The sequence below is a fragment of the Hylobates moloch genome, unplaced genomic scaffold (assembly GCF_009828535.3).
Source record: "Hylobates moloch isolate HMO894 unplaced genomic scaffold, HMol_V3 SCAFFOLD_8, whole genome shotgun sequence".
In the NCBI taxonomy this organism is placed as follows: Eukaryota; Metazoa; Chordata; class Mammalia; order Primates; family Hylobatidae; genus Hylobates; species Hylobates moloch.
In genome coordinates this window covers 30975293-30990732 of record NW_026652283.1, presented here as the reverse complement: position 1 = coordinate 30990732, position 15440 = coordinate 30975293, and the positions used below count along the sequence as shown (strand labels likewise).

The following is a 15440-nucleotide window of genomic DNA, read 5'->3' as shown; positions in this document are numbered from 1 at the left end:
CAGCACTTTGGGAGGCCAAGGCGGGCGGATCACAAGGTCAGGAGATCAAGACCATCCTGGCTAACACAGTGAAACCCCGTCTCTACTAAAAATACAAAAAATTAGCCGGGCGTGGCGGCGGGCGCCTGTAGTCCCAGCTACTTGGAGAGGCTGAGGCAGGAGAATGGTGTGAACCCGGGAGGCGGAGCTTGCAGTGAGCCGAGATTGCGCCACTGCACTCCAGCCTGGGTGAAAAAGCGAGACTCCGTCTCAAAAAAAAAAACAAAAAAAACCTTTTAGTAGCTTTTAGTACATGTTTTTAGGAAAATTCTTCCTACCTAAAATGAAATCACATAGGAGAACATATGCTGAAGAGTCATAAAGAATAATATTGTCTGATTCATTTTAAAATAATTGAAGATTTTGCCTTTGAAGCATCTCTCAGGAAACTATAATTGTTTTTAGCATTTACAACATTATTCCCAGAAGATCTGCTCCCGGACTTGGTAGCTTCAAGGCACATGGCAGGGTGGATGGCACCAAGATTTTGAAGAATGAATCGCAGGTGCCACCCAAGTGTTTCTGCCTATCCAGTTAATGAACTCTGTGAGCTGCAGTGGGGGCCCTTTGTTCTGCCTCCAGCCATATGGGAGAGTCATGCCAAAAGGTCTGAAAAGAGCTGCAGGATCTGGTGACATCTGCAAATGAGGAGGCAGGACTGACACTGCAGTACATTCATGAAGCAGTGGTCTACAGTGACTAACAACCAGGCTGAACCTAAGCCCAGAGAGAAAGGAGCAGATCTCTCCCAAAGGGTACTGGAGGTGTGAAGGCAGACAGCAACAGCCTAGGAAGTGCATTACGCAGAAAGAGGAAAGTTAATTACATACTCTATTATTGTAAGAGGAGTGTAACTTTTGGTGCTGATAGCTTAGATATCCTCTTGTGTAGTTTTATTTTGAGGCAATACTCTGGGAATCACCTTTCAATTTATGAGTATAGTATTGTGCATGTATTTGTAAGTTAAAAATTAATCTTTTTTTTTTTTTTTTTTTTTTTGAGACAGAGTCTCGCTCCGTCGGCCAGGCTGCAGTGCAATGGTGTGATCTCGGCTCACTGTAGCCTCCGCTTCCTGGGTTCAAGCGATTCTCCTGCCTCAGCCTCCTGAGTAGCTGGACTACAGGCGTGTGCCACCATTCCCAGCCAATTTTTGTATTTTTAGTAGAGATGGGATTTTAAAAGCATCTTACTTTTGATATCCCTTTATTTTAAATAGGGATATCAAAAGTAAGATGCTTTTAAAATCCCGTTTTTGAAAAAGTATAAATTATATTTTAATCATAAATTATGTTGAAAAGTCAAGCTTTTTTTCCTTAGACTTCAATAGAAGAAAATGGGATTATATATTAAATTAATAGTGCATGACTGTTACTGTTTCCCAAAGGATTGCAAAAATAAATGACTTCATGGTAAAGTGCTAAGCACAAGTAGTGGTTATATAACTTTGAAGTGCCCAATGTTAAGAAACTGTATTTACCTATTTAGCTTTCCTATTTTAAAAAAAATCAGGCTACAGCCCCAGTGTACCAGCAATTTTAAAACTACTTTATTATTTATATGTAATTCTAATATAGTAATAAAGCCCCATGCATGCAAATAAATCATCTATTTCTCCTTAAATGTACTTATAGATGGGTTTCCTTAAATAAATTTTTAAAGTTGGAAGTTACCATATTATTACTTCAAAATGACTGTATTTTGTATACCTAATAATTACTAAAATGCTGAAAAGTCTCTCTTTAATAGAATTTATGTTGGAAAAATATATGTATATAAATTAAAGTATATAGTAGTACCACTTTTCATTTCCAAGTGGATTTTGTAAGCAGATAGTTGGTGATTTGTCAGTCTGGCTGTTTACAGGCACATATCACAGTCTTGGGTTTTGTTGAAAGAAAAATGATAGTGAGAGCCAAGGTATATCATGAATAGTAACTTAAAATGGTGTACTTGCCTGTATGATACAGTTACTTTGTAACTCTGTGACCTCGGGTAAGTAACCTGGCCTCTTTGAGCCACAGGATTTTGTTTTGTTGTATGTGTGCCATCTGTAAAATATAAATAATAATGGTATTTATTGTTGTAAGGATTCATCAGTTTGTGTAAAATAATTATAACAGTGTCTGGCATACAATAATCAGTGAATAAGTGTTAGTTTTTGTTATTATGGTGGTATTATTACTGCTGTTTTAATTGACCTAAAGCAAGGCACAATTAGTCCGTGATTTACTCATCTCCATCCCAAAATCCTTAGTAACTTTTCTGCAAACCTATATGTTAATGAGTGATTAAACCATATGTTGTCAGCAAACTTACTTTTTGCTCATCCTTGTGTTGGCTTTGTCAGGGTTAGGGACCTAATACGTAGAAGACCGTCTGTGTGGAGAGAGCATAGCTTTTGCTAATAACTGCTGGCATCCCCCTTGGATTTTGCAAAATCTGACCAGGATATCCACAATTGCCAAGTTCATCTAAAGCATGCTTTGCAGTCAGCAAAGATTGTTCTGATAAGCTTCCTATTTAAGATCCTGTAGGATTGTGGAAGACCTCAGGGGTGACTTCATTGCATAGCAGTAATACACAGTAAGATCTGTTAGTTAACATACTCCCTGATTCATGAAAGATGTATTATTTTATCATGGCACAAGTTCTGCCAGGTTGCTGTCTTTAAAGATATTGTCAGAATTAGAATCAGAACATAGGATATGAGTGAGTCAAAACGATACCTCACCACTATCAGAATAAAACCAAGGGCTTGAAAAGAATAGACTACTGCTACTAATAACAACATGCATGTATTTCAAATGAATTTTGCTGAATGACAGAAACAAGACTAAGAAGGCACATGCATTTACATGACATTATAGAAAAGGAAAGATCACTAGGTACCAGGATCTGGTGGTAGGAGCATAGAGGGGGTTGATTACAAAGGGGCACAAAAATAGTTGAGGCATGATGGAAATATTCCATATCTTGATTATGGTGGTGGTTATATCAGAGGTCCTCAGCCCGTAGGCCACGGACTGGTACTGGCTGGTCTGTGGCCTGTTAGGGATGTGGCCTTTTGAGTGGTGGGGCAGGCGGGCAAGTAAGTGAAGCTTCATCTGTATTTACAGGCTTGCTCCCCATCACTCATGTTACCATCTGAGCTCCACCTCCTGTCAGATCAGCAGCAGCATGAGATTCTCATAGGAACCTGAAGCCTATTGTGAACTGTGCATGCGAGGGATCTAGGTTGCATGCTCCTTGTGAGAATCTAATGACTGATGATCTGTCACTGTCTCCCATCACTCCCAGATGGGACTGTCTAGTTACAGGAAAACAAGCTCAGGTCTCCCACTGATTCAACATTATGGTGAGTTGTATAATTACTTCCTTATATATTACAATGTAATAATAATAGAAATGAAGTACACAATAAATGTAATGTGCTTAAATCGTCCTGAAACCATTCCCCTCTCCCCACCCCAACCCAGTTAATGGAAAAATTGTCTTCCACAAAACCGGTCCCTGGTACCAAAAAGGTTGGGGACCTCTGGGTTACATTATCACATGTATTTGTCAAAACTCCTGGAACTGTACACCAAAAAGGGTGAATTTTACTGTTTATAAATTATGTCTCAACCATTCTGGGTTAGAAAAGCAAAATAGGCCTGGCGCAGTGGCTCATGCCTGTAATCCCAGCACTTTGGGAGGCCAAAGTGGGCGGAACACGAGGTCAGGAATTCAAGACCAGCCTGGCCAGCATGGTGAAACCCCGTCTCTACTAAAACTACAAAAAATTAGCTGGGCATGGTGGCACGCACCTGTAGTGTCAGCTGCTTGGGCGGCTGAGGCAGGAGAATTGCTTGTACCCGGCAGGCAGAGGTTGCAGTGAGCCAAGATCACGCCACTGCACTCCAGCCTGGGTGACAGAGCAAGACTCTGTCTCAAAAAAAACAAACAAACAAAAAAAAACACAGCAAAATAAAACAAAGGGCTTACAACGTTGATGCAGGGGAGTATTTCCTGTGAATATGAAGGACAGCATATTCCTGTATCTTCCTCTGAAATGTTGATAGGTGTCTTATGCAATTATTATGCATTTATGTTTACTTATTACAGTTCGGAAAGTCATATTTTTATCCCACAATGTATTTAAGTTTTATCTCTTTTTCCTTATAAGTGGTAATTGCTTAAAAATTACTTAGGTTTTTAAATTTCATGGAGTATCCTGCATATGTATCATATATCAACCAGGATGCTTCTGGCCACAAGTAACACTGAGCCCGGCCTAAACAGTAGTGAAGTTTATTGGCTTCATTCCTGTGGTTATGGAATCGTTGCTCATAGCACTTAAGCCTCCATATACTCATTCTCTGGGAGCCTCAAAAAGAGATGTCTTCCCATTGGGCTCTGCCTTAAGAGTAGGAAGCTCCCTATTGCCAAAGCCTTCGGTGTATATTTCCTCATATCTCATTGTCTCCAGAACCAATCACTATGTACTTGGATTCTTACACTATTCAGGGCCCCACCTTTTGACCTGGAAATAAGGTCTGTTTCCCAAGAGGAACTGACTGTATAGTAGTAATATATATACTAACCCAATCCAGATACTATTAAGAAATGAGGGGTGGGAAATATGCCAGGCTGGCAACCAACAATGCCAGTACTTTATCCCGAATTGTATTAAGTTAAACCCCAACTTTGACTAATTGTGGAATTAGATGACTACATAGTTCTTACTTCCATATTTCTGAGACCACAAATTATTTAAACACTATTATATTGCTTTACCTGAGGACTTCACCTAAAAATACCTCATTTCAATGCCACTGTAAGAAACAACACATTAACTTTACATATTAGAATGGATCTCGTGTGTAAAGTGTAAAGCATGAAGTAGATCTCGTGGTGAACACAGTGAAGTATTCATAGAACTTAATAGCATTTATGCGCAGTTTAAAATGTAGTATTTATACCTAAGTTAGACACTGGCTTAAAATATACTTTGGTCTACTTTGCTTTTAGAGTTTTGCCTATACTTTGTAATCTCCTACAGAGAAAGGGAGGGTATTTCAGCAAAGTACTAGATAGAAAGTTTTCAATACAAAGATTTACATATGAAAGATAAAATGCCTTCTAATAGGACCAAGCCCAAGGGCTTTGAATAGCTGAAGAAGGCTCCATGGACAAGAATTGGAAATGCAGCAGTCAAAAGAAAATTGTCTTAGACACTAGAGACCTACAATAGCAAGAGCATATGCCAGGCAGAGAGGATGGAAAGAAGAAAGGTTTAGAGATGGCCAGGGACACGTTTGGATAATAATCAAACATTCATTTGAGTGATGTGTTTGGAGGGAATGGTGCCTGTGATGATAGAATGAGAAGGAAGTTTGAGGAAGTGAGTAGAGGTTTGAAAAACCCTGAATGTACATAGTATGGATTTTGTCCTGTCAGTGAGAGGAAGACTACTGAAGGCTTTTCTTTCTATGAAAGTAGAATTATGTATGCAATGGAAAGTGGTGTTTTGTTTTTTTTTTTTTTTTTTTAAGTGTAGAATTTTCTTTTCACTTTAAGATAAATAGTCCTGGAGAAGTACATGGAAGGGGCTGGGTGCATTGGCTCATGCCTGTAATCCCAGCACTTTGGGAGGCTGAGGCGGGCGGATCACCTGAGGTCGGGAGTTCAAGACCAGCCTGACCAACATGGAGAAACCCCATCTCTATTAAAAATACAAAAAATTAGCCAGGCGTCGTGGCGCATGCCTGTTATCCCAGCTACTCCGGAGGCTGAGGCAGGAGAATCGCTTGAACCCGGGAGGCAGAGGTTGCGGTGAGCCAAGATCGCGCCATTGCACTCCAGCCTGGGCAACAAGAGCAAAACTCTGTCTCAAAAAAAAAGAAAGAGAAGTACATGGAAGGATATAACTTTGTTGTATATTTTTCTCAGAGCAGAAATCTTCGCATATACATTAGAAAGATATTCCACAAAACAACTGACAAAATACAAAAATAAAAACACTCAGAGACAATGGCTTAATTATTTGGAAATACTGTTTCTTTTTAGTATTTATCAGGTTTAATTCATTCTTGACAATGCTTTATAAATGTGGAACAAAGGAAAGTTTTAGAAAGATCCCTCATACAGCAATACGGAAGGTAAATTCGCTCCACAAAATACTGTAATCAGATCATTTGATAGCTGTTGATTGGCCTGGGCTTGAGAAGAGATGAGCAAAACAGAGTGGCAGTGTTAAGAGCTTAAAGGATGAATGCTAAAGACAGAGTATCGTAAGTAGGACTTGGTAGCAGTCAGGATGCCATGGTAGAGAAATAAGTGTAATTCAAGATTCCAAAGCCAGATAATTGTACCATTACCAGGAGGAGAAAATTAGGAGTTAGTAGTAGAGTAGAGGTTTCTCAGAAAAGATGAATTTGGTCTTGTGTTGTCAGCATGTCAAAGTAGTAATAAATGTCCAGCAATAGTTAGGTATGTGATTGCTACTCATTCATTCATTTGTTCAGCAATATTGTATTGAATACCAATGTTTTTGTTGAAGTATTGTAGTAGGCACAGGAAATACAGCAGCTAACAAGAAAAAACGTTTCTGTCATCATGAAACTGGCAGGGTTATGTAAGTATATTTAAGGGTTAAATAAATACATACTGAAGAAATAAAGTGGAATTAATACAAAATAAAATGGGCAGACAGAGGTGAGGGGGAACGTAAATGAAACGATTAACAATGAGTTGATACTTGTTGAATCTCATTGAGTATGTGGGGGTTCACTTTACTGTTTTCTGTATTATTTGATTGAAGTTTTTCTTTCTGTTTTTTTGAGATAGGGTCTTGCTCTGTCACCCAGGCTAGAGTGCAGTGGCACAGTCATGGCTTACACAGCCTCAACCTCCTCCCATCTCTGCCTCCCAAGTAGCTGGGACTACAGACGTGTGCCACCACGCCTGTGCTCAAGTGATCCTCCCTCCTCTACCTCCCAATGTGTTGGAATTATAGGCATGAGCCACTGCGGCTGGCCTAATAAAATATTTTTTAAAAATAAAAAATTAATAAATGTATAGAGCTGATTATTAGACAAGATGTCTGAGTGATAACATTTCCAAAGAGTAGCCTGAGAAAGATGGAAAAATCAAGAAAGAGTAATGCTAGGAACTGAAAAAGATAGATTTCCAGGAAAAAGGTAGATATGATAGTGGTAACTGCTGCAGAGGTCAAAGGAGAAACTATAGTTTAAATCCAGCTGCTTGCTAATTTCTAATTTTGTTCATTTCTGATTTGATATCTCTTGACGGCTGAAAGAACTGAGTAACTGAAAAGCTTGAGAAAACTGTTTTGATCAAATCATTTGAAGAAGTGTTTTTTACTTTAGAAATATTGTCCAAGGTATCTTTCCTAATGTGTGAATATCTGTCCAATTTTTAGGAGACTAATGAGCAAAAACTTCACAAAATAGCCAATGAACTTTTGCTTACTGAAAGAGCTTATGTCAACCGACTTGACCTCTTAGATCAGGTAAGATTTTCTTTCTCAGAATTATTTTGTATTTTGGCATTACACATCATTTTAACCTAGTAATTAGAGTATTCTAGAAACTGCATGAAGGAAGGGCCTGTTTTTGGCTAGTGAAGGGTACTTGCTCAAGGAAATCCCCAGCACTTTCAGCTTTGTGAGTGAATTCACTAGGTATAAGCATTTTCTAATTTGTAAAGAGTAGAGGTTTCTCTCTGTATGAATCACAAAATATGTTTATCAAGTGTCCTGTAAACTCAAACACTAGTCTGTTTCCTGACCTTTCATTATCATCCTGGGGACCATGTTACCATTAAAATCTAAATAAGATATTGATGATTCTAATGCTAAGATGGATGTATCGTTAATTCTGTTTGCCTCATTTGCTATCTAGCATTATGGGAGTGATCTGAGCTGGTGTAGTCGTAGGGCCAGAAGGGATTTTGAAAGTTCACTTGTTCAACCTTGTATGAAACATTTAATATAGTACCTGGCATAAAGTTGCCCAGCTCATATTTGTTTAATGTGTGAATGTACTTTATCATGTTTTGTACTTTCATCATGGAACCTTGAGTATCATTTCAAATATACGCTTGGAAAGTCTAAGAACATATTATAAGAATAACTTTTGAAAACTAAGGCATCTTTTTTTTTTTTTTTTTGAGATGGAGTCTGGCCCTGTCACCCAGGCTGTAGTGCACTGGCGTGATCTCGGCTCACTGTGACCTCCTACTCCCAGGTTCAAGCAATTCTCCTGCCTCAGCCTCCCGAGTAGCTGGAATTACAGGCATGCGCCACCGTGCCCGGCTAATTTTTTCTATCTTTAGTAGAAATGGGGTTTCACCATGTTGGCCAGGCTGGTCTTAAAGTCCTGACCTTGTGATCCTCCCACCTTGGCCTCTCAAAGTGCTGGGATTTTGTGAGCCACCGCACCTGGCCACTACGGCATCTTAATCCTGTTTCAGCAATAAAGAATAGGACAAATGGTAGATTGCCCATAAGGACTCCTTGTTAGAAGGGAAAGCTGCCATGTTAGAGTGTTACTTGTAAGAATTGTCCCACTTCTGCCACTGGAAACTGGAATTTCATGGCAACAGGCAATCCTGTGCACACCTCCTTATCATTAGTTCCAGAAGTGAACCACTTGCCTGCTAGGCTGAGCCATGAGAAGCCATTTTAAGGCTTATGCTCTTTGAAAGAATGAGTTTATGGGTCACCTTCATTTTTGAAGGAATTTCACCGTAAGCCAAAATCAAATAATGTGAAGTTTGTACCTTTGAAACAACTTTCTTCCTTATGAGAATTACAGACCTGAAATTTTAGATATTCCCATAGTGGAGATATTTCTTTTCTCTTATCAAGTTGTGTGGTTTTTTAAAGCCAAATAACTCATCAGCCATTGTTGCTGACCTTTTAGAATTCTAGAGTCCTAATTACTATAGTAACCTAACTATTGGAGCCTCTAAGGACATAATTTTTTGTTCTTTTTGCCTCTCAAGAAAATACAGTGGAGGTGAATTTAGAAAATTAACAACCATCTGGACATTATGAGGGCATAGACCTCCTTCTGCCTACATGTAACAGAATGGCAATTAAGAGGTGTAGTAGCCCTAGTGAAGTATAGCTAAGACTGAAGGTTTGGGTTTTTTTGTTTGTTTGTTTGTTTTTTTGTCTTCAAGGTACGTGTTACTATGTGTAGGAAGAGACTTTCCCCTTACATATCAGTGTTTTACGTTACTATGCATTATTATTTACTAAAAAGCAAGTAAGTATCTGAGAATTGAAATACTCCTTTGTCCATTCGTTGGCCAGTTATTATGCGCTTGTTCTGTTGTGGGAACTAAATCATGATGTTCCTCTTTCCCAAGGAGCATACAATTTTAATAGGAAAAATGAGACTTATGTCAGCAAACTACAATAAAGGGAAATATGTAATAAGTGAAGAAGTCTTTCAAAACATAAAGAGAAGTGAAAAAAACCACAATTACCGTGTGTACATAAAGTGTTTTCACATTTCCTAACTCTGGCTTATGGATAGGAAGGGTAAATTCTATTAACCTCAACTGGAAATTTTCTGGCACAGAAAAGGTGAATTATTTCCCATAATATTCCTATGGATAGGAGCATAGCCTAGATTAGAATCAAAGCTTCCTAATTCTTATTCCTGATTCTTCTAAATCAAAGCATATACTCATTCCTAAATTTCAAAGGATTCTCTTGAACTGTAAACTTTTCCATTTGCTCAATAAAAAGTTACTAAGAGCCCACTATGTGCCTAGCACAGTGCTAGGTGGTTAACCAATAAATGTGAAGTAATGCTTACATTATTCTTTTATTCAGGTATTTTATTGCAAACTGTTGGAAGAAGCAAACCGAGGCTCGTTTCCAGCAGAGATGGTGAATAAAATCTTTTCTAATATCTCATCAATAAATGCCTTCCATAGTAAATTCCTCTTGCCAGAGCTGGAGAAACGAATGCAAGAATGGTAAGAGGAGTAGATAGAAAATGATATGTTTAAGGCAGTCATGCTGTATTTTTCAGCTTTTAAATTGAAATAGAAATGCCACACACAATTGTAACTAGACATTTATGCTAAATTTTTACATCAAAGACTACTGATAGAAGTTGTGGTACAAAGGACTTCATGTCTGCTCTCCAAACTATCATTTGGCTAGTGAAGACAAGATATCGGGTAATGTGGAGCTTCAAGAATTCAGAGCATCTCTCTTTGCTATGGCATTCCGATAGTCCCTTTAAAAAGATGCTGCATTGTTTTCTATCAGCCTCACAGTACGGTGAATGAGATAAAGCACAGGATATATGTAGAATGTGATTACTTCCTCTCTAGTCCTGTCAAGTCACTCATTCTATAAGAAATCTTAATGTGCCGGGCGTGGTGGCTCATGCCTGTAATCCCAGCACTTCAGGAGGCCAAGGCAGGCGGATTGCTCTAGCCCAGGAGTTCAAGACCAGCCTGGGCAACATGGTAACACTCCATCTCTACAAAAAATACAAAAAACTAGCCACTAGCCAGGCATGGTGGTGCATGCCTGTAGTCCCAGCTACTGAGGGGGCTGAAGCTGGAGGATTGATTGAACCTGGGAGGTCGAGGTTGCAGTGAGCTGTGATCATGCCACTGCACTACAGTCTGGGTGACAGAACGAGATGCTGTCTCAAAAAAAAATTTTTTTTAATGACTTGTTTTTCTATATTTGATACAGGGAAACTACTCCTAGAATTGGAGACATTCTTCAGAAATTGGCACCATTCCTTAAAATGTATGGAGAATATGTGAAAGGATTTGATAACGCAATGGAATTGGTTAAAAACATGACAGAACGTATTCCCCAGTTCAAATCAGTGGTTGAAGAAATTCAGGTAATAGGACTGTTTCGTTCAAAGCTATGAATTACTATTTCCATACAAATTATCCAGTCTTCTAGATCTAAAACTGAGATCTAGAAATCTGTCTGAGATACCTAGCCAAAATTCAGTCTACTCCGAATTATGCAGATCATCTCTGCAAAGCTGAAATACATATCAGTCACATGCTGCATACTAAGCAATAACTTCTCCATTTGCTTTTGAGACCAGCAGAGGATGATTTTTATTAGGGTCTGCATAAATTTACGAAATGAGTTCCCATTCGGGTCTGTGTCTCTCTTGCATTCTTTCAGAGGTTAAGTTGTTGGAAGGAATATAAAGAATGATTGCTGTAAACCTTGAGATTTGGGAAACAAATCATTCTTTTTTTGTCACTTGATACCTGTGTCCTCATTTTCTTCTGTTTCACCAAACCTGAATAACACACTTTAATAATACCATAATAATTTCCACTTGATTCTCTAGTCAAAATTGTTAATATCATATTCTTTGATACAGTTGATATTGAAAAGGCATATTTTAGCTCATCTAAGATTCTCAGCATGGGAATTCTGTTGTTCCTTGACTGTCTTCTTTTGTGTCTTATGAATTTTTTTAATTGTACCATTTTAATTCCTCTAATTGTCAAATGATTTTTTGAGTTATTTTCCAGTGGTTGCTTTTAGGATTATAGTATGCATCTTAATTTTTCACAATGTACTTCAGATTATACTCACCTTAATTCTTGTAAAATGTAGTCACTTTGTTCCAATATAGCTCTGTTCCCTCCTCTATGCTCTGTGCTATTGGTGTCCTGTATATTAACGTTTTTGTATGTTGTGAGTCTATAATACAGTGCTACAATTGTTATGGAAAGGTATGAGAAAAAATGTATCTATAAGTCTATTGTATACTATTATATTTGCCCTTTCTGGAATAACTTTCTTTCAGCATACGTGATTGTTGTTTCTTATAAAGTAGGCCAGCTAGCAATGAATTCTGTCAGTCTTTGGGACTACACTTATTTTTTCTTGACTTTTGAATGAATGAAGAATGGAGTCCAGTTTTGCTAGATTGAGAATTCCTGGTATATGGGGTTTCCCTTTTTTCTTTTCTTTTTTTTTTTTTTTTTGGAGACAGGGTCTCACTGCTCTGTCGCCCAGGCTGAAGTGCAGTGGTGCGATCTAGGCTCACCGCAAGCGCCACCTCCCGGGTTCACGCCATTCTCCTGCCACAGCCTGTAGCTGGGACTACAGGCGCCCACCACGATGCCCGGCTAATTTTTTGTATTTTTAGTAGAGACGAGGTTTCACCACGTTAGCCAGGATGGTCTCGATTTCCTGACCTCGTGATCCACCCGCCTCGGCCTCCCAAAGTGCTGGGATTACAGGCATGAGCCACTGCACTCAACTAGTATATGGGGTCCCCCCCAGCACTTTGAATATGTCGTTCTCCTGCTTTCCATCCTCTGTGGTTTGAGATAAGAAGCCAGCCACTGATTGTATTGATACTCCCATGCATGTGATGAGTCACTTTTCTCTTGCTGCTTTCAAGATTTTCTCTGTTTTTTGGCTTTCAGCAGTTTAAATATGATGTGTCTGGGTGTGGACCTTTTTGCATTTGTCCTAGTTAGGGTTGGTTGAGCTTTTTGCATTTGTAGATTGATTTTTTTTTAATCATTTTCAGAAGTTTTCAGCCATTATTTCTTCAAATATTTTCTGTCCTTTTCACATTCTCTTTTTTTAATCTTTTTACTCCCATTACACAAATTTTGGTGGGTTCCTTTTGTTTGTTTTGGAAATGGTGTCTTGCTGTGTTGCCTAGGCTGACCTTGAACTCCTGGGTTCAATTGATCCTCCCAATCTTTGTTCTGTTATTCAGATTGTATAATTTCTACTAGTCTTTCTTCAAGTTCCCTGATTCTTCTGTTATCTCAAATCTGCTATTGAACCTATAGTGAATTTTTCTTTTCAATTACTGTATTTTTCACATCCACAACCACAACTTCTGGCTAGGAGAGTTATTGGCTGTCACCCCTCGCTCACCTCAGGGATCTTCACTTCTGCTGATGTTGTTGGGTGTGTGTGTTGCCCACCACTCCAAATTGAATGAGCCCTTTTCAGCCTCAGCAGAGGAGCCACCAGTCCTCACAGCCCATGCCACCCTGATGGCCCCTTCATAGTGACTGAGCTGGGAGAGGGACAGGAGCAGCCACAGGCTAGAATGCCACAGATTCTCACCGTTCTTACCCAAGGTTCAACAATTTTTAAAGTGTAAACAGATTTCAGGTTGTTGCATGCCTTTTAATCAATTTCTAAAATGCAGATATTGTTTTGTCAATTTTATCTAGCTTTATAGCTGCTTTTATTTATTTATTTTTTTTAATTTTTGGAGATAGAGTCTCGCTCTGTCGCCCAGGCTGGAGTGCAGTGGTATGATCTCGGCTCACTGCAACCTCTGCCTCTTGGGTTCAAGCGATTCTTGTGCCTCGGCTTCCTGAGTAGCTGGGATTACAGGTGCATGCCACTACACCTGGTTAATTTTTGTACTTTTAGTAGAGACGGGGTTTTGCCATGTTGGCCAGGCTGGTCTCAAACTCCTGGCCTCAAATGATTCCCCCATCTCGGCTTTCCAAAGTGCTAAAATTACAGGCATGAGCCACTGCACCCGGCCTATAAGCTGCTTTTAACAGGGAGGATTCGCCAGTCTCAGCTGTAGCCAGAAGGCCTGCCTCATCCCCTTCACTCCTTTTTTTTTTTTTTTAACATTCTTTTCTTTTGTAATTAAACACTCACCTACCTTACTGAATACTGGGCTCCTTCTTTGATTTTTACTAGCTTCTTTTGCCAATTCTGAAATGTAGGAAGAGCACAAAGTTTGCCTTCTACATTCTTCATTCTTTTCATACTTTTCAGTGACATCCTGTTCCCGCATGCCTTTAACTATCTTGCCAGACAGGTTGCTCTAGGATTGCTGTTTCTAGTCCAGTTCTCTGCTCCCAGACTCTAGGTGCAAACGGCTGAGCATGTGAATATCTTGTCATCCAAACAAAGTCAACATTTTCTTTTCCTATTTTTAGCTCCCAAGCATTTTTCCATCTGATTTCTTAGGCCTTACATGGAGTAGATAATTATTCTGATATGTATTGGACTTATTAGGTGACACCATTCTCCTGTCATTTACCAGAGCTTGACAACTTAGCTTCATCTTTGATTTGCTACATGTCTTCATTCTCTGTATGTGTTCATTTGCCTGTGAAATAATGTATTCAAATTGCTTAGCATAGTGCTTGTTGCATAGTAAGTGCTCACTAAATGATAGTGGTGATGGTGGTGATAGTGGTAGTTATTGTCTTGTCACACTCTGAATTCTATCTGTACAATGTCTGTCTTCTCTAGATTATGACAAAATGACATGGGTTGTGAAAAGAGTGGTAGATTGGGAATCAACTAACCTAGTTTAGAATCCTAAGTCTGCCACTTATAGTCACTTGACCTTAGAAAACGCTCCCAAATTACCCGAGCCACAGTTTCTTCATGTAAAATATTTGGGATCAGTAATACTTTCCTTGATGTACATAATAGATTTTGGGAAAATCCAATGAGATATTTAAATTTATATAATTAATATCTTAAACTTTATTAAGGAAAGCTATTATTCTCTCAGCTTCTATGCCAATTTCAGGTCCTTATTATTTTCTTCCTGGTCGATAATAACTTCCAAACTAGTTTCCCCCTGTACCCCGAAAGCCACACTGCAGTAGATTAATCTAATAGAGCTCAGATCTAATGATACAGCTGTCATCCACAAAAATCTACATTAGATGAAAAAAGTCTAAACTCACCTTGACATTATTACCTCATGTTACCATTACTTCACGTCTTCTATTTTCTTCTACTTATCTTTTTTGCCAAGAAAACCTCTCTGTCCCTTTCATTGAACATAGTTCATGCCTCATTACCGTGGGCCTGTTCTCTCAGGTCTCTCCTCCTGGGCTCACTCCCTGGTCTGTCTTTTTCTCCAAAGCCTGTACTCATCAGAGGTTGCATTAAATGTTCCCTTCTCTGTGAAGCCTTTAGTCACTTGTTTGCTTCAAATGCAAACACCATGTCTTAATATAGCTTTGATGCCTTGCAGTGCCCTGATCATGGTGTGAGTTCAGTATATATTTTGATGGGATTTCTGCTTTGTTTAACAGGAACAAGAACATTTCTTATTTTTTCCTCTCTTTTGTTAACAGCTTCTTGGAAGCAAGTGATACGGTCTTAATTTTGCCCTAAGAAATGGAGCTCTATCTACAGAATTTGGTTTCTAATGAAAAAGAATGCTTCGCACTGATGAAAAATTAAAATTTTCTGGCAGACAAGATGCCCAGATCTTGTTATTCTACTATACGGAGTCTTTTTTAAGTTCAAAGGCAATGACATTTATCATAGCCTTATTATGAAATAGTTTCTGCTGAGTCCAAAGTCATTTAATACAGTTGTTCTTAGCAAACCTCATTAAATAGGCACATCTTTTGAAAAA

The 15440-nt window shown here is 38.8% G+C and overlaps 1 protein-coding gene across 8 annotated transcripts in view; it reads left to right on the top strand.

Moving 5' to 3' along the window:
- The window catches only part of FGD4 (FYVE, RhoGEF and PH domain containing 4), a 248049-nt gene that overhangs the window by 199108 nt on the left and 33501 nt on the right, over positions 1 to 15440 (top strand). For all 8 annotated transcript variants that reach the window (XM_058442941.1, XM_058442940.1, XM_032159969.2 and 5 more), the window contains 3 exons: positions 7463 to 7552; positions 9890 to 10035; positions 10772 to 10928. In XM_058442941.1, coding sequence (XP_058298924.1) covers positions 7463 to 7552; positions 9890 to 10035; positions 10772 to 10928 — 393 coding nt within the window. The remainder of the gene's footprint in view (positions 1 to 7462; positions 7553 to 9889; positions 10036 to 10771; positions 10929 to 15440) is intronic.